Raw genomic sequence first — 17342 nt, 5'->3', positions numbered from 1 at the left:
AACCTACTGACCCTGTCTTTCTTGGTAGACAGAACCTCTAGGAGAAAAGGGCAGCACCTGTTTTGTCAATTATTACAGTGGTTATCCAAGTATGCTTTCCGGGCACACAGAACTGCATTTCACCTGAGAACTTCAGGTGGGGACTGGGGATAGGGGATTTAGATAGATGACGTTTTCCCGCAATTACAGGGGAGGCGGCACAAAGCAGCAGCGAAAGGCTCTAGAGACAGACCGCCAGGGACTGCAATTCTGGTTTCATCTCCCGCCGCCTACGTGACCCGGGGAACTGCGTTTCCGTGCCTCGTTTCTAATATGGAATGCTGTCTCTTGGGTGGTGCACTTAATTAAGAATTTAAAGTGCTTAATTAAGAACATAATGAACGTTAGCTGCTATTATCGTTATCACTGCACCTGCTGGGAGCTCAGCCAAAGACGAATGGCTTTGCTCTCTGTAAGTTTCTACACACGGCCCCTCCAGGGTGGTTCTCCAGGTGGGCAGAGGTTTACAAACAGGAGCTTGGAACTATGAAGCCTACGGCTGTACTAGAAATCAGGTGAACGATGAGCTGTGTGGCCCTGGGAAATCTTAATAGGGACTCACGTTTCCTTGACTACAAAACAGAAACATTTGATTCTAAGGACCTAAGACCCTTTTTATCTCCTACGCTGACGTTTTTAGACTAGATGTTATATACTTACTTAGGTCTAAAGAGTTTGGTGCTTGGGGGTCACTGCATATTGTCCTCATAAACCTGTACGTCAGAGCACTAATACGGGAGCCTATAAAAACACCCCAATCTCGAAATTTTGAGTTGAACATGTTACCAAATAAAAAATTAAAAAAAAAAAAAACGGGGTTGGGGAGCAACACAAGGGGTCCCTGTGGTAATGGAAATGTCCTGCATCTTGACTAAATCAGTGTCAAGATCCTGGTTGTGATTCGTGGGGTAGTTTTGCAAGATGTTGTCCTTGGGGGAAACGGGCTAAAGGGATCTTTCTGTATTGTGTCTTACAACTGCTGTCAATTTACAATTATCTCAAAATAAAAATTTTCATTTAATTAAAAAAAACACAACACCCCCACCTCTCCAGGCTTATTAAGTGAAAGAGAAACACGCTACTGCCTTCATGAGGCTAGACCAGCACCTTATACTTGAGCTCTATCAGCTTACGGCCACTCTAGGGGCTGCTTCCTAACGCTACTTAAAATAGAAAAATGGCACTGCCCGGGGCGGGGGGCGGGGGGGGCGGGGTCAAAGACAGATACTGTACCAACCTAGTGAATGGGACCTGCACGGATTCTGACCATTAATTTCCTTCCGCAAACATGGAAATGTCATTCCTGCAACCTTGGTCCTGGATGGAGCAACGTTTCACACCCAAAGAAGGGGAAGCAGGGAGCCCCTCCCCCTCAACTCCCCTCCCCTGCACTGAGAAAGTCCTCCAGAGGTATCCTCAATGCTTTAGAGGCTCCAGGGCATCGCAGCCATTGGCGAGCCTTTCCGAGTGCATTTAATCTGATGGCCTTTCCTCTAGTACAGAATGAGATACAATCTCAGATTTAAGCGTCAGGAGGAAGTGGGCAGGAAAAGCAGGGGAAGCAACGTTTGGGCTTGAGGCCTTCTGGGTGATCCAGGGAGCCCAGAGCTGCCAAATGCATAGCTGGGGGAGGGGGAAGGGGGAGGGAAGGGGAGAGCCTAGCTATGATGTACCAAGCACAGCCGGGGATAACAGACACTGTATTCGGTCATTGTGAGAACTGAAAAGGAAGTATATAAAACACCTGAGAACAAGGCACCTGCCCAACCAATGACAGCTGCTCTTAAAAGTAATATTTAACTATGCGTACAATGCTAGCTCTGAAGCCCACTTCTGAGCTCCTGTTTTCCAGTTATGCTCAACTTGCTCTTCTTCTTGGACTTCAGAATCCCATTGGTGCATAGCTCTACTCCTGCCCTTACCAGGCAACACTATAAACAAGATGTGCTACAGGGTCTGATGAGGGAAGGTTAGTAACAGAACATCTCCTTAAGACACAGCTTAGAGCATGTGGGCAGTAGCAAAGTTTGTAAAAAGAGCACTGCATTTTGCCTGCACCTTGCACAAGAGATTCCATTTGAGAAACATTTCTGGCTTGGAAGCCTGCCTCAGTTTACCAGGGCTGCTATGACAAATATCATCCAATGGGCTGATTTAAACAACAAGCATCCACTAGCTCATGGTTTCAAGGCTAGAAGAAATCCAAAATCAAGATCTCAGCAAGGCTTCCTTTCTCCCTGAAATCTACAACATTGAGGTGGCCAGCAATCCTGGAGGACCCTGTACTTCTGCTTCCCGTCACACGGGGACGCCCTCTCCTTTCTCTTGGTTTCAGCTGACTTCGGGCTCCACCCGAGGCTTTCTCTCCGTAAAGCTTCCTGTTAGCTAGATTAAGACTCAGCCTGATTCAGCTAGCCACCCCTTAACTAAAAATAACATCTTCAGAAGTTCCTATTTACAATAGGCTCATACTCACAGGGACGTGGGTTAAGATTAAGGATTAAGATTGCTGGAGGACATAAATTAACCTCCCTTGGAAGCTTTCCCAGAAGGCAGGGCATAAAGGCTAAAACCTGATCCTACCTGTCCTTCTAATCAAAGTGCTGAAGCCACTCATTGTATTCCTATTTTTTGGATGCAACATCAAATACAGAAAGCCGCTGGTCTCAGTTACTAATTCTCGTTCCTTCTCTATGCACAGCTACCTTTTTGGCTCTGCTTCCATGTCATTGCAGGCAGATTCAGCACCACTGGAGATTTCTGTTTGCCACAGAAGATCCCTAGGAATGCACGCGTTTCGGTGTTCCTTTGATACGTCTAATAAATATTTTCACTAACCGGCATCACTGATATTTAAGCTGCCGAGCACCTGCCTATAGTAGCTTACAAAAGCAGAGAGTTTACATGGCTCACAGATTAAAGGAACTAAGAAATTCCTGATGCTTCTCACTCTGCCATCTTGATCAGAGTGGACTTGGAAATAGATGAGACCAAACTGGTTCGGCTGTGCCATAATCCAATACGACTGGGGGCCTTACAAGAGAAAGAAACTGGACGTGGGCAGTCAGAGAGAGAAGAGGTAGAACGTCATGTGACGACTGAGGCAGAGAACATCACGGGTGGCCAGCAAGCTACAACCAGGGAACAAGAGAAAAAGGCATCGGGCAGATTCCCTCCTGTAAACTTCAAGTAGATGTCGAGTTCCAGTAGACTTCCTTCAATGCTATTTCAGCCCAGGCCAGTATCTAAAGTAGGGTATTAGTTCTGTTTTGGGTGGATTTGTTTCAGTTTTCCTATTTTTTGACCAGGTAAAACATATCTGTCCTTCCCATTTTTACCCACTTAACCACGAAGCAAATGTAGTAAGAGGTTAACGGTAGGATGTAGGTGGTGGTATTTTGGTTCTCATTGTACAATTCTTTCAACTTTTCAGCATGCTTGCAAAATTTTCATACTAAAATGTTGGGTTGAAAAACCAACCTGCTTTTCTGTCCCTCGCCATGTCCATCCCTCTTAATCCCCCCACAACCACAGGTGGAAAGAAGGGTCAAAGTAGAGGCCACGATGAGGATGAGAAGGATACGAGCGTAGTAATACTCCTTCTGCTACAGCTTCCCTGAACCTGAACCCCTGCCATTCTTCCCTATAGAATTAGTCCTGAAGACCTCAAAAATCAGAAATGAGAGTAGAAAGTCTCTAATACAAGTATTTGGTAATGCAGGCTTCTGTAAAACTTACCCACCTAAGGCAGAAGTGGCCAATTTCTCACTGTCCTTTAGAAACACTCCTGGAATTCTATTGTTTTTTGCTTGTTTGTTTGCTGTTGTTGTCTTTGAGTTACAGAGGCCGGGGATTGAACCCAGGACCCTTTTATGTGGGACGCCGGTGCTCAACCACTGAGCCACAACGGTTCCCCTGAGTTGGCTGTTTCATTTGTTTGTTGCTTTTGTTTCTTAGGAGGCACCTGGGATCGAACCCAGCACCTCCTGTGTGGGAAGCGGGTACTCAATTGTTTGAGCCACATCTGCTCCCCCAGACATTTCTTTTTAAGTATATTTCTTAAAATATTTTAATATATTCCCAAAGTTCTAATGGCCTGCTATTGGCCTAAAATTTATATCTTAATTTAAAATCTAAATTAGGGTGGTGGACTTGGCCCAGTGGTTAGGGCGTCCGTCTACCACATGGGAGGTCCGCGGTTCAAACCCCGGGCCTCCTTGACCCGTGTGGAGCTGGCCCACGTGCAGTGCTGATGCGCGCAAGGAGTGCCCTGCCACCCAGGCCATGCAGGGTTTCCCCGCGTAGGGGAGCCCCACGTGCAAGGAGTGCGCCCTGTAAGGAGAGCCGCCCAGCGCGAAAGAAAGTGCAGCCTGCCCAAGAATGGCGCCATACACACGGAGAGCTGACACAAGATGATGCAACAAAAAGAAACGCAGATTCCCGTGCTGCTGACAACAGAAGCAGACAAAGACAATGCAGCAAATAGACACAGAGAATGGACAACTGGGGTGGGGTGGGAAGGGGAGAGAAATAAATGAATAAATAAATCTTTAAAAAAAAAGCGCCCAACACTACATATTTTTTTAAAAAATAAAATCTAAATTAAAGATGTCTCTCAAATATGCTATCAATCAAAGATGATTAAAAAGTAATGCAACTAATGGTCAAATCCAGGATGATATAATAATAAGATTATATGACACTCTATCCATATATAATCCTCATGGTAAGATATCATCCTCATCAAAAGACAAGGAAACCTAAGCTCGGGATGCTAAGTAACTTGCCTGAGGTTTCACAGCTAGAAAGTGGCAGATTCAGGATTCTAACTCAGGCTTGGTTTGACCAGCTGCAAGGTAACGCTCCTAGAATCACAAAGCCACTCCTAGCATGACAGGGTCACTCATGCACTCAGTAAATACCAAGTGCCTATTAAGCAGTAGATGCTTCTTTAAGCATTAGGGACAGAGCTGTGGGTCAACAACAACAGTAACAAAACGGTCCCTGGCCTCGTAGAGTTTACATTCTAGTCATGAGCAGACAGACACTACATAAGAAGGTGCATCTGATGGTAATACCTGCCGAGAAGGAAACTAAAGCAGGGTAAGGAGAGTGTCTTCATTTGTCAGGGCTGCCATGACAAAGACCACAGAATCGGCTTAAATAAAAAGAATGTATCATCTCATAGTGGAGTGTGTATAGCTCAGTGATTGAGCGCCTGCTTCCAACGTACAAGGTCCCAGGTTCAATCCCCGTTACCTCCTTTTAAAAAAAAAGTATCATCTCAGGGTTTGGGAGGCCAGGAGTCCAAAATCAAGACGCTGACAAGCACAGGCTTTCTCCTGGGGTTGGTGGCACTCTGGCGCTGGCTTGCCACCATCCTTGGGGTTCCTTGGCTTGCTCCTCTGCCTCCCATCGGACAACATCACTAGCACAACTCTTCTCAATAGGAACAGGGTTTACCATCAGGGAGCAGGGTGGAAATTTATGGGGGCATTTTTGGTTGTCACCAAGATTGGAGGTGCTACTCATATTTACTGGGCAAGCTCAGGAAATCTAGACATCCCACAATACACATGACAATCTTGCACAAAGAACTGTCCCCCACCCTGCACCATTTTCACATTCTGCAGGCACCTAGGTGATACGCCTTTATATCATTACCTAAGCGAGATGATTTGGAACTGGATGTACCCCAGCGAAACCCATTCATCCAGTCCTGTGGGTGTGAGCCCATCAGTGGTAGGACCTTGTGTTGAGACTACTTCGGTTCAGGTGAGACCCACCTCCATCAGGATGGGTCTTTATCCTATTACTGGAATGCGTTATAAGAGAATGAAATTCAGGGAAACGGACTTGGCCCAGTGGTTAGGGCGTCCGTCTACCATATGGGAGGTCCGCGGTTCAAACCCCGGGCCTCCTCGACCCGTGTGGAGCTGGCCCATGCGCAGTGCTGATGCGCGCAAGGAGTGCCGTGCCACGCAAGGGTGTCCCCCGCGTGGGGGAGCCCCACGCGTAAGGAGTGCGCCCGTGAGGAGAGCCGCCCAGCGTGAAAAGAAAGAGCAGCCTGCCCAGGAATGGCGCCGCCCACACTTCCCGTGCCGCTGACGACAACAGAAGCGGACAAAGAAACAAGACGCAGCAAATAGACACCAAGAACAGACAACCAGGGGAGGGGGGGGAAATTAAATAAATAAATAAATCTTTAAAAAAAAAAAAAAAAAAAGAGAATGAAATTCAGACGCCGAGAGAAAGCCAGACAGAGCAGCCAGAAGTTTAACAGCAGTGCAGCTCAGGGACGCTGTCATGATCAAGGACTGGAGCAGGCAGCCGGACCGAAGCCACAGTCCTCAGGAGAAAGCCCTGACGTGACAGAACCTGGAGTTGGACACTTCCCAGGCTCAGAACCATGAGTGAATAAATTCTCATTCTTTAAGCCAAACTTCCAGCATGCCTTCGTTTTACATATAAAAGCAATGGATTGCTTGCACAGCTTCAATATACTCTGGGTTCCTGAGAATACAACTAACGTAATAAAGCCAGGGAAGACTGGGCTTTGTTTTTTTTTATTTATTTCTCTCCCCTCCCCACCCCCCCCGCCCCAGTTGTCTGTTCTCTGTCTATTTGCTGCATGTTCTTCTCTGTCCGCTTCTGTGGTTGTCAGTGGCATGGGAATCTATGTCTCTTTTAGTTGCGTCATCTTGTTGTGTCAGCTCTCCTGTGCGGCACCATTCCTGGGCAAGTTGAACTTTCTTTTGTGCTGGGCGGCTCTCCTTACGGGGCCCTGTACACATGAGCGCTGCGCATGGCCAGCTGCACACGGGTCAAGGAGGCCCGGGGCTTGAACCGCGGACCTCCCGTGTGGTAGGCGGACGCCCTAACACTGGGCCAAGTCCGCTTCCCTGGGCTTTGTTTTTATTCAGAGCTTTCCCAAGAGTGTTCACCTTGCAGAAACATGGCATCGTCCACACGCCAACCCTGAAGCCATCTACACTGCAGCTGCTGCATTCACGGTGCTTCTACGGCTAGTCACGAGCATCTTACGTCCCTTATTTATTTTATTTTTCCCATCTTACATCCTTTAGTGAGCCAGGCTCAGGCACTGACAGATGGAATTGTATATTATTAAAGGATTAATTACTTTCCTTTTATTTTCCTTTATACTAGAATTAGGGCATTATATTGATTTTTTTAAAAATTATGTGTGTAGCTAGGTTATACTATCTACAAATTTCATCTTGGGGTGGTCAAGGAGGCTTCAGGTACCACCAATGAGAATCACTGACCTAGGGAACGAGTGAGGCTGGGAAAGAGAAGAGGGCTCAGGTTCACCCACCCAACATAAGAAGCCAAGGAGAAGAGCTGGCAGGGAGCTGGCAAAGTGCTGCCCCGAGGGAGGAGAACCCCAAGAAAACAAAGCATTCACGGACAGGGGGGACAGTCGACCGTATCAAGTAAGGGAAGGATGGCCAGCTGACAAATGCATCTTCACAACGTCAGCTCCCTGGTGGCCTTGACCTCATCCAGTGGGATGAGTGCTGGGGCCAGACTCTGATGGAGGAGGCCAGGAGGGAGGTCTTGATTACTGTGTTAAACCGTTTTCAGGTGTCCTTTCCACTACACCCCGCTTCTCCATTCCACCAACATACTCTCCTGGAGGCCCCTCCTGGGAAGCCTCCAGGGTCCCTGCGTTTGCCTACTACATTCTCCCATCCTCCCAACCCAGGGACGACTGGGGGATCCCATACGTCCTGCCAGCGAGTCTTCGTCCATACCTTGCTGAGTCGGGACTCGAAAGCCAGAGACGTCGAGGATTTGGACCCCTTCATGCCGGAAGTGGCAGCGGGGAGGGGCCGGGGCCGGTCGGCCCCATGGCTCCCAGCTTTCATGACTGGACTCCAGGGTTTGGCTGCGCTCTTCATGTTTGTCCCAGGGGAGTCTGTCTTTCTGTAAAAAAAAAAAAAAAAAAATTGGAAAAGAAAAAAAGGATATGTTTCTAACAACTTGAACCTGCAGGTGACATCACAAAGCTTCACTCCCATATACTACATTCACCAATGATATTATGGAGAACGAGGGCTTGTGGCTTGGCTGGAAATGGCACAGCCTATTCCGAGGTATCCAATGATAACTTTGTACTATACTTGGCTAAATTTTATAACTCCATAACAACTTTTATCTACTATCATTTGTGCAGTATTACTCAAGTATGACATTACTTTCCAGCACTGGGGACACCCACCGAAGTATGATACTAGCCCATATATAACAGTCAGCTTGAGTCAAGACAAACATGTCCACAAGCCTTTCAGCTTTAAGACTGACAACAGAAACCTGTCCCGCATGCAAGTGAAGGGCACGCAAATGGATTACTTGAAAAGTAGATTTCACAGATGCACAAAAGTTACTGTTTGTCTCCTCGTGAACAAAAATGGGTATCATTTAAAAATTAACAAAGCATAGCTCAAGAAGTTAAATGAAGAATTTCCATATGACTCAGCAATTCCATTCCTAGGAATATATCCAGAAGAATTGAAAGCAGGGACTCAAACAGATACTTGCACACCCGTGTTCACATCAGCACAAAATCACATTAGCCAAAAGGAGGGAACAACCCAAGTGTTCATCCACAGATGAGTGGATAAACACTATATGGTATGGTCATACAATGGAAAGATATTCAGCCATAAAAAGGAGTGAAAATCTGATACCTGCTACCACATGAATAAACCCTGAAGATATCCCATTGAGTGAAATAAACCAGACGCAAAAAGACAAATACTAAAAAAATGAAAAAAATGAAAAAAATTTAAAAAGACAAATATTGTTCGATTTCACTTACATGAAATGTCTGGAATAAGCAAATTCACAGCGATAGAAAGCAGAAAAGTGGTTACCAGGGGCTGGGGGAAGTGGGGATGGGGAGCAAAATAGTTTCTGTTTGGGATGATGAAAAAACATTCTGGAAATAGGTAACGGTGAAGGTTACACAACACTGTGAATGTACTTAATGTCACCGAATTATCCACTTAAAAATGGTTCAAATGAGTTTATGATATGTATATTTTACCATGATTAAAAACAAATGTAAAAAATTAGTAAAGCATATTTTACGTGGTCAGACCTGGCTTATGGGGCAGAGTTACTTTATTTTGTGGAAAAGTATATACAACGTAAAGCTACCCACATTCACCACTGCCAGGCATGCCACTCAGTGGGACTAATCCCATCACAATGTGTTATGCTCACCACCATCCATGACCAGAACATTTCCATCACCCCAAACAGAGTCCTACATGCATTATGCATTAACTCTCCATGCCCAGTCCCTCCCCAAGCTGTACTTTACTTTCTATCTCTATTAATTTACATATTCTAGTTATCTGATGTAAAATGGAATCACAGGTATCATGATTTTTTATTCTGTATAAAAAAGCAAGTTACAGCTCATATGTTTTACTGATATTTAGCACCAATTTTTTTCTCAGCACATAATTTTTAATGCTGGTTTCCACAGCAACAATGAAAGAATTCCTTGGTTAAAACCTAGACAATGAGTAATTTTACTAGGACTCCCAATATAAAATGAACTAAGAGAGCCTGAATGATTGTCGCAAAGAACTGCTGATGAATTTTACCGACTGTTACCTCCCCTTCCAGAAACATCTGACTCATAGAGATGACTTGATCTGCTTAATCAAGACATCCTTTTATGTTATGATTAGAACCATTTAGAAATGACTCTTCCAGAGCTGACTTTATGAAAAATTAAGTTGGTTCTGAAATGTTTCTACATTTCCCCAAATCCACCCACCTTACTGCTTTTCATTTGTTCCCCAAAGATAAGAATATCCACATGAAAAGCAGGAGGAGCATGGAAATTTTCTTTGCCTTCTTTTTTCCAAGTTTCTAGGTGCTTAGTTAAAAGGGGAAAAAAAAAGGCACTCTCAGTCAAAACTCAAAGATCTAAACTCCTCTCAATCTCTGCCAGCAAATCTGCTAACAATCTGGACAGTGTACCTGAAAGGTGCTCAACCGTTTTCCCAAGATTCTGACTTGTTGCTTGCTCTGAGGCCAAGTTCACCAGGTTATTATATTTGTATCCTCACCCCTTTCTCTCACCTTCTGAAATCAGTTCAAGTCTTTCCATCTGTACCCCCCGCACCCGCCCCTCGCCGACCCTGCTAAACTTCCCTTGGCTGCCTGGACCCTCTCTCCCATACTGGTTTTCTGGGAAACAAGGCCTCCCACTCTGTCCCCACCCACCAGCCAAAGTCTCCCCTCCAAGCCCCAGCTCCTTACAGAATTCAAAATAAGCGCCATGAAACAATTGACGGCCCCTGGGCTCAGAGCAGGAAGGGAGCCTCAGAGGCAGGGGAGGCTCCCTGGGGTGGGATGCCAGGGACAGGCCCGTCCACACCCGCAGAGCGGTGCCAGGCTTGGCCGTATCAGCCGCAGAGCGAGAGGGGTGCACGGAGGAGGAGAACCAGCGAGCATGGGCGCAGTGCTGTGCCCGCGCCCACTCCTGCTGCGCTGCACGTCCTTAGGTCAGCAGTGCACGTGGCCTGCCCTCCAGCCCTCCGCGACGTCTCCCAGAGCTCTCCCAATCTCCTGAAAGCTGCTCCTTTTTTTAAAAGAGCATTTTTATTGAGATATATTCACATACCACACGATCTATCCAAAGTGTATAATCAATGGCTTTTAGTATAATCACAATGTTGTGCATTCACCACAAAATATTTTACAATTTCATTGCTCCAAAGAGAAAAATTCCACTCCCTTTATTAGCAGTCACTTTTCATCCCTCTATCCTTACCCAGCCCTACATAACCACTAATCTATTTCCATCTTATAAATACTGATTTATATGTACATTTTATATAAATGGAATCATTCAATATGTAGTACTTTGTGTCTGGTTTCTTTCCCTTAGCATCATTTTTTTTGCCCTGATATTAACATTCGTAACATTAACATACATTTGTTCTGGGGAAGCAGATGTGGCTCAAGAGACTGAGCTCCTGCCTACCACATGGGAGATCCCAGATTCGACTCCCTGTGCCTCCTCAAGAAGAGGAGCAAGAAAGACAACGAGCTGACATGATGGGCAGGCACGGTCAGCTGACGCAACAGGAGACACAAGGTGTTAGATGTCAGAGTGAGACAACTGAGACGAAGAGACAAGCGATTCAGGCAAGGACTTACTGAGAAAATCCAACAGGAAGGGGTGTGAAGATAGAAACTTCAGCCCACCCCTGGCAGAGGCAGCGGTGAATTTATACAGAACATCTCTAGGAGGGAACGTGCTTAGTTAGGAGGAGTGGGCTGGGGCTTGGGTAAGATCCGAGGGTCTACAGGGATAGCTAGGGGGGGCAGTGGGCTAGGGGCAGTGAACCCTAGGGGTGCAGGAGGGGTTGGTGGGGTCAGGTGGCTTCTTTGTCTCTTGTGAGGAAATGAGCTGTAATCTGGACACGTCGGCTCTGGATGGGGCTGCTCTGTCATGGGATGTGGCTACTTCTGAGTAAACGGCTGGTCACACTTCCACAATGGGGCAGGTTAATAATAAACTTGCAGCTTCTGCAAGCCGTGGCTGTTATTCGGGTCGGCAGCTAGGGAGGGGGCCTAGTCCTGTCACAAGGAAAACATGAGAGACACAACAAAGCAGGGAGCAGAGGTGGCTCAAGTGATTAGGCACCTCCCTCCCACATCGGAGGGCCCAGGTTCGGTTCCCAGTGCCTCCTAAAAAGAAAATCGGCACACAACAAACTGGCACAGCAATTGCAAGCAACGAGGGGGTGAACAGAAATAAATAATAAAGTCTTTAAAGAAAACAACACACGTTTGTTCTGTTTCCAAAAAAAAAGTCTTATATATGCAATTTTACCCATACTCATATTTCACATGAGGTTTTACTATGCTATACAATCCCATGCTACGGTTTTTAGCTTTCCTTCCAGTAATATACACGTCCTTAGACTTTCCCTTTTTTTTTAAGATTCATTTATTTATTTCTCTCCCTTTCCCCTGTCCCCATTGTCTGCTCTCTCTGTCCATTCACTGTGTGTTTTTCTGTGTCCTCTTCTATTCTTGTCAGCGGGCACCAGGAATCTGTGTCTCTTTTTGTTGTGTCATCTTGTTGTGTCAGCTCTCCGTGTGTGCGGTGCCATTCCTGGGCAGGCTGCGCTTTCTTTCACACTGGGCGGCTCTCCTTACGGGGCGCACTCCTTGCACGTGGGGCTCCCCTACGCGGGGGACACCCCTGCGTGGCAGGGCACTCCTTGCGCGCATCAGCACTGCGCGTGGGCCAGCTCCACACGGGTCAAGGAGGCCCGGGGTTTGAACCGCGGACCTCCCATGTGGTAGACGGACACCCTCTACCTCCGTTGGGCCAAGTCCGATTGCCAGACTTTCCCTTTCAACCACTGTCATACACATACAAAAGCACCATGAGGTGCTTGCACCTCTTCTATTCAATTCCAAAGACTAACACAGGACCTGTTTTCTTCGAGGTTCACCCTCCAAAGCTGCTCCTTTCCCCCTTGCTCTGCAGGAGGCTGACCTGCCCGCCCCAGCCCCGGGCTCCATCTCGTTTCATTTTTACACTTACGCATCCCGGAACAGACCCAAGCAGGTCGGTCCCCGCGTGCTGGCCCATGGCACTGGCCTCGCTCCGCTCCCCTTGAGCAAGGCCTCTTGTCGGAAGGGCAGCCGGCGCCCTCCCGGATGACTCTCTCGTGCTTTCTGCCGACCTCCTCCCGATCCACTTCCCATCCCTTCTCCTTCTACTCCCACCCTTCACCGCCTCAGCCTGAGGCTCTCGCTTATGGAACCAATAGATGACACAACCATGGCGGTGCAGTGAGAGCAGCCACATCGTTCCACCCTGAGCCCGTCTGGCTGATGCTCTGTACTGTCTCGTCAAATCCTCACCTACCTAAGAAGTCAGTGTGGCCCCATTTTACAGACAAGAGAAACCTCGGCTCCCGGAGGTTAACCGGCTTGCCCAAATCGCAGAGCTTACCTCAGAGCCAGGAATCAAGCCAGTTTTAATTATCTCCAGCCCCTAGGCTCTTGAACCCCCGGCATGGATACCGACGCTCTGGGAACCGTGGCTCCCGTGGGACAACACGAGGGTCTGAATCAAATGCATCTGGTCCAAATCCAGCCCACTCTGACTAAGTGAACTTTGGCTTTTTTTTTTTTTAAGCAAGGTTGTGAACTTACAGAACAATCATGCACATGTGCGGAATTCCCATACAACACCCCTTCACCAACACACTACATTGTTGTAGAAGATTTGTTACGGATTAAGAGATAGCATCATCAGACTATTACCACTACAGGCTAGAGTGTACATGTCATGTATTTTTTCCATACCCCGCCATTATGATTATCGCAGTGCATCTTTGGCATTGATGCAAGAATATTACAGCATTGCCGTTAATTACAGTCCATAGTTTACATTCATTGTATTTTTCCCCACGCTTCTTCACATTCTTACCACCTTGCCCACTCTAGTTCACAGAAGGATATTCTTGCATTTGTGCTATTAACCACAATTCTCACCCACCTCCGGGTTCACTGTTATTCAGTCCCTAGATTGTTCTCTAGCTTTCTTTCTATTGACATTTACATCCCTAGACTCCCCGTTCAGCCACAATCCCATTTTTAAATCTACTGTGTACATTCTACTGACGAAAATGTGTTACCATCCAACTCTATCCATTTCTACACTTTTACAGTCAAGTTAATTAAATCTTCTACATACATTAAGCATCAGTACCCCTTCTCAGTTGGGCTTGCTTTTGAACATTATAATTCTCCATATCTTCTTCCGATAAAATAGACTTATTAACGGCTACATCACAAAGTTATGAAGACTACATAAGAACATGTCTACCAAGCGCTGGACACCCAGAAGGCGCTCAGCAAATATTAGCTGCCTTCTGAGCAGAAACTGTTAATTACGATGAACAGCAGACTGCCCTGCTTTAAGTTAACAACACACGGCGAAGGATCGAATTAAGTCAATGTTCTGCGCAGGAGCCAGGCAGTCACAACCAATTTAACGAAAGTACACTTTTTAAACATAAAGCAGCCCGTTTTAATTTGGAAATGTGAAAGACAGAAAGTAGAGAGGAAAATAATCCGAGAGCATGTTCAGTTAGAATTGGTCTCAGCTTTACTAAATCTTTCCTGCTGCAAGATAAACACAGGTGTGAATGCTGTTTAAGCAATAGCTTCCCTAGGAATGTGAATTAAGAACATAAAATAAATATATGGGCTCTGGCCAATACAAAACAATTAACAGGGGAAAAAAAGGTTTCTAGTACTCATTCCTGATTTCTGAAAAATCCTCATAAACCTCACAAAGGATCAAATTGCTCAAAGAACTACTGTGTAATCACTGGAGAATCCACTCCCATGGGGTGGAAGGGGGCAAGAGGGAGCGGGGAGATTCTTTCCAGGGAGTTTTCTTGAAATTTTTCAAACATTTTATTTTCTTCACCAAGCTTCTTTCCTCAGAATAGCCCAAGACTTCTATTTAAAATGTAACTCATAAATTGTTCAGCATGAAGTAGAAAGGAGTGGGGAAGCGGGAAGAGGGACTGGCTATTTCAAGAACACAATTAGGTGTCTGGGCACTGGGGAAAAGTCAGAGCTAAAACAGAGGGTCTCTCCCTTCCTAAAAACATGCTCCTCGGCTATTTAATCGCTGCATTCGGAACCCCCATTTGAGGGGTTATCTCGGGACGTGGGTTTTATTACCATTTTGAAGCATGTGAACAACAAGGAGGCTGGGAAACAATTCTGGGCAATCAAAGTAAGAATGAGTCTGGGAGTGGGAGAGGGCACCAAGGTCTTGACTGCAAGTAAAATAAGCACGCGGAAGCGGAAGGCTGAAGCCCTTCACATCTGAGAACCAACAAAGGAGAAAAGCGCACATAGCTCAATTACCAGGGGACCTCTGCTTCACCAGGAAACAGAATGTCAGTGAACTACACGCTGGAAAAAATCTAGCTAGAGCCGCGTGGAATGTGTGCTGAGTTGACTCCTGATCTCTTCTAAGGCAGTGGCTGGAAGCCGGGTGGGGGGGGATTCCTGTCTCCCCACCCCCACCGCGGGGACATAAGGCAATGGCTGGAGATTTTTGGTTGTTACTAGATTTGAGGGATGCTACTGGCATCCAATGGGTCGAAGCCAGGGAGCTGCTAAACACCCTACAAGGCACAGGACAGCACCCCCATAACAAAAAATTTTCCAGCAGGGGAGCAGATGTGGCTCAGGCAGTTGAGCGTCAGCCTCCCACAAGGGAGAGCCCAGGTTCGGTTCCCTGTGCCTCCTAAAGAAAACAGGAAACAGACAATGAGCCAAAAAAACCCAAGAAGCAGAAAACAAGCAAACAATGAGCAAATTGGACCACAGAGCCAACTCAGGGGAACCCAATGTAGCTCAGTGGTTGTGCAACAGCCTCCCGCATATGAGGTTCCGGGCTCAATCCCTGGTCCCAGTACCTCGGAAAAAAAAAAAAATTATCCAGCCAAAATGTCAGTAATGCCAAGGTTGAGAAACTATTCTAGAAGAAGAGCAAGCATGATGTGTCTGGCCAGTTTCCCACTTAACTCTAAAACACTTACCCTGACAATCTAGTTTAGGAGGAGCCTAGGGGATCCCAGACTTCGGCCAGTGGGCTCAGGAAACACTTCAAAACTTCTTATTTTCCATGATCTCAAGACGAAAAAAAAAAATCATTCCCTTGGCCTTAGATTTCGTCCTGGTAAATAAGGAAAAGAACAGATTTCCACAGAGCAGTAGGAGAAAAACTGCATACTGAGCCTCATGTATCCCGTCAGAAGTTACCCGAAGAAAACGAGAACCAAGAAGTGATCAGACAAATACTAAATGGAAAAGAACACTGGCACGTCACCAACTGCACCCCACTCAAACCAGGAAACAGGCTTTGAAAATCAGGGCTTGGCAGAAGCTACAGAGCGTGGCCACCAGGTGGAGACCCATAAAGCGCAGGGAATAATCTAGAAGCACAGCAGGAGCTCAGTCACGAATTAGGAACGTCAGAGCCAACAAAAAGACTGTGACCTGGGGGAGCACTCGGAATCACTGCCCGGTGGCAGCCGCCTGTCTCCAAAGCTGACCCAAGGAGCCAGCGTCCCCAAGAGCTGGAGGCCCACTAAACAGCTGCTCTTTCCCTACCCATCATATGGCTTTGCAGCAAAGAATTCAAAGTGAATGAGCCAGAGCAGGGGAAAGAAAATATTTCAAGAGAGCCCTCTCTTTCGGAATCCTTTGACGGTCTATTGCCGGGTAAACAAGGAGGAATAAAAACTGCAAGAGGGAACAGAGACTTCGGCGGCGGTGGTTTATGTTTACGGGTCCTGAGCCTGGCTACTTACCAGCCCCTAGCTCTGGCCTTTGCACATGCTTTGCCTCTGCCGGGGAGGTCAGCTGGGAACGGGAGGAGACCTGGGACAGGGTGTGGCTGGGTTTGCAGAGAGCCATGGGGAAGGAGCAGTACCCCCCGGGAGGGCCGTTATCATCCCCAGGCCTGGAGGGGTGAAAGGAGGAAGCAACTGAACCCCCAGCTGGAGGGAGCGGCAGAAGCTGTGGTTTTCAGTAGACACAGCCCAGGGAGGCTCAGCTGAGGGCAAACAGATACCTCAAACGCTCCTTCCTCCTTGGAGCTAGTGGATGCAGTTTCTGCCTCCCGGGCATGGAGCTGAAGGGGACCACAGAGAGGAAACCCAGGGACCCCCGCAGCCCCTTGCCCGGCTCACCTACATACCCCCTGCCCACGGGGGCTCGGTGTCCACCCCGGGGGGAGCTCCCCTGACCTCCCCTGGCCCAGGAGGGCCTCAGCAGGGCTCCCGCAGTCAGCAGAACCTGCTGTCCACGTACCTGCCGACCCTGCCGGCCTAGGAGCCTTTCTGGGGCGGCCCCACCCCGCCGGCCTGCATCTGGCCAGCCCTGGCCCAGCGCACGCCGCAGAACCCCGTGGAAGCTTCTCCTCTGGACTTCCTCGTTTCTGTTAAAAGCCCTGCCTGTCCCTGGTCCTACACAAAACCCCAGAGTCATCTTTGACTCCTCCCCACTGCTCTCGTTTCTCGACGTCCCAAATTGGCGGACGAGGCTCGAGAGTCCCTGGGTGAGCCCTTCCTTTCCTACACACCTGCGTGTAGGAGCCTCTCACTTGCCCCCTCCTGAAGCTCAGCCCTTCCACCTAGTCTTCTAAAATTCTCCTGGGATCAGCCACTCCCTGCTCAATCGCCTTCTTATGGGGAGTCGTT

At 47.4% G+C, this 17342-nt stretch overlaps 1 protein-coding gene across 6 annotated transcripts in view; it reads right to left on the bottom strand.

Moving 5' to 3' along the window:
• Positions 1–17342, bottom strand: part of SPECC1 (sperm antigen with calponin homology and coiled-coil domains 1) — a 301574-nt gene that overhangs the window by 205988 nt on the left and 78244 nt on the right. For 4 of the 6 annotated variants that reach the window (XM_012523888.4, XM_012523964.4, XM_012523907.4 and 1 more), the window contains exon 2: positions 7815–7986. In XM_012523888.4, coding sequence (XP_012379342.2) covers positions 7815–7961 — 147 coding nt within the window. In that variant the 5' untranslated portion in view covers positions 7962–7986. Of the gene's footprint in view, positions 1–7814; positions 7987–15677; positions 15728–16953; positions 17086–17342 lie in introns of those variants that run through there. The other 2 variants (XM_071210283.1, XM_012523931.4) reach the window with 2 other exon arrangements.

Source organism: Dasypus novemcinctus, chromosome 21, assembly GCF_030445035.2.
Source record: "Dasypus novemcinctus isolate mDasNov1 chromosome 21, mDasNov1.1.hap2, whole genome shotgun sequence".
Taxonomy (NCBI): domain Eukaryota; kingdom Metazoa; phylum Chordata; class Mammalia; order Cingulata; family Dasypodidae; genus Dasypus; species Dasypus novemcinctus.
This window is presented reverse-complemented; position numbering and strand designations above follow the sequence as displayed.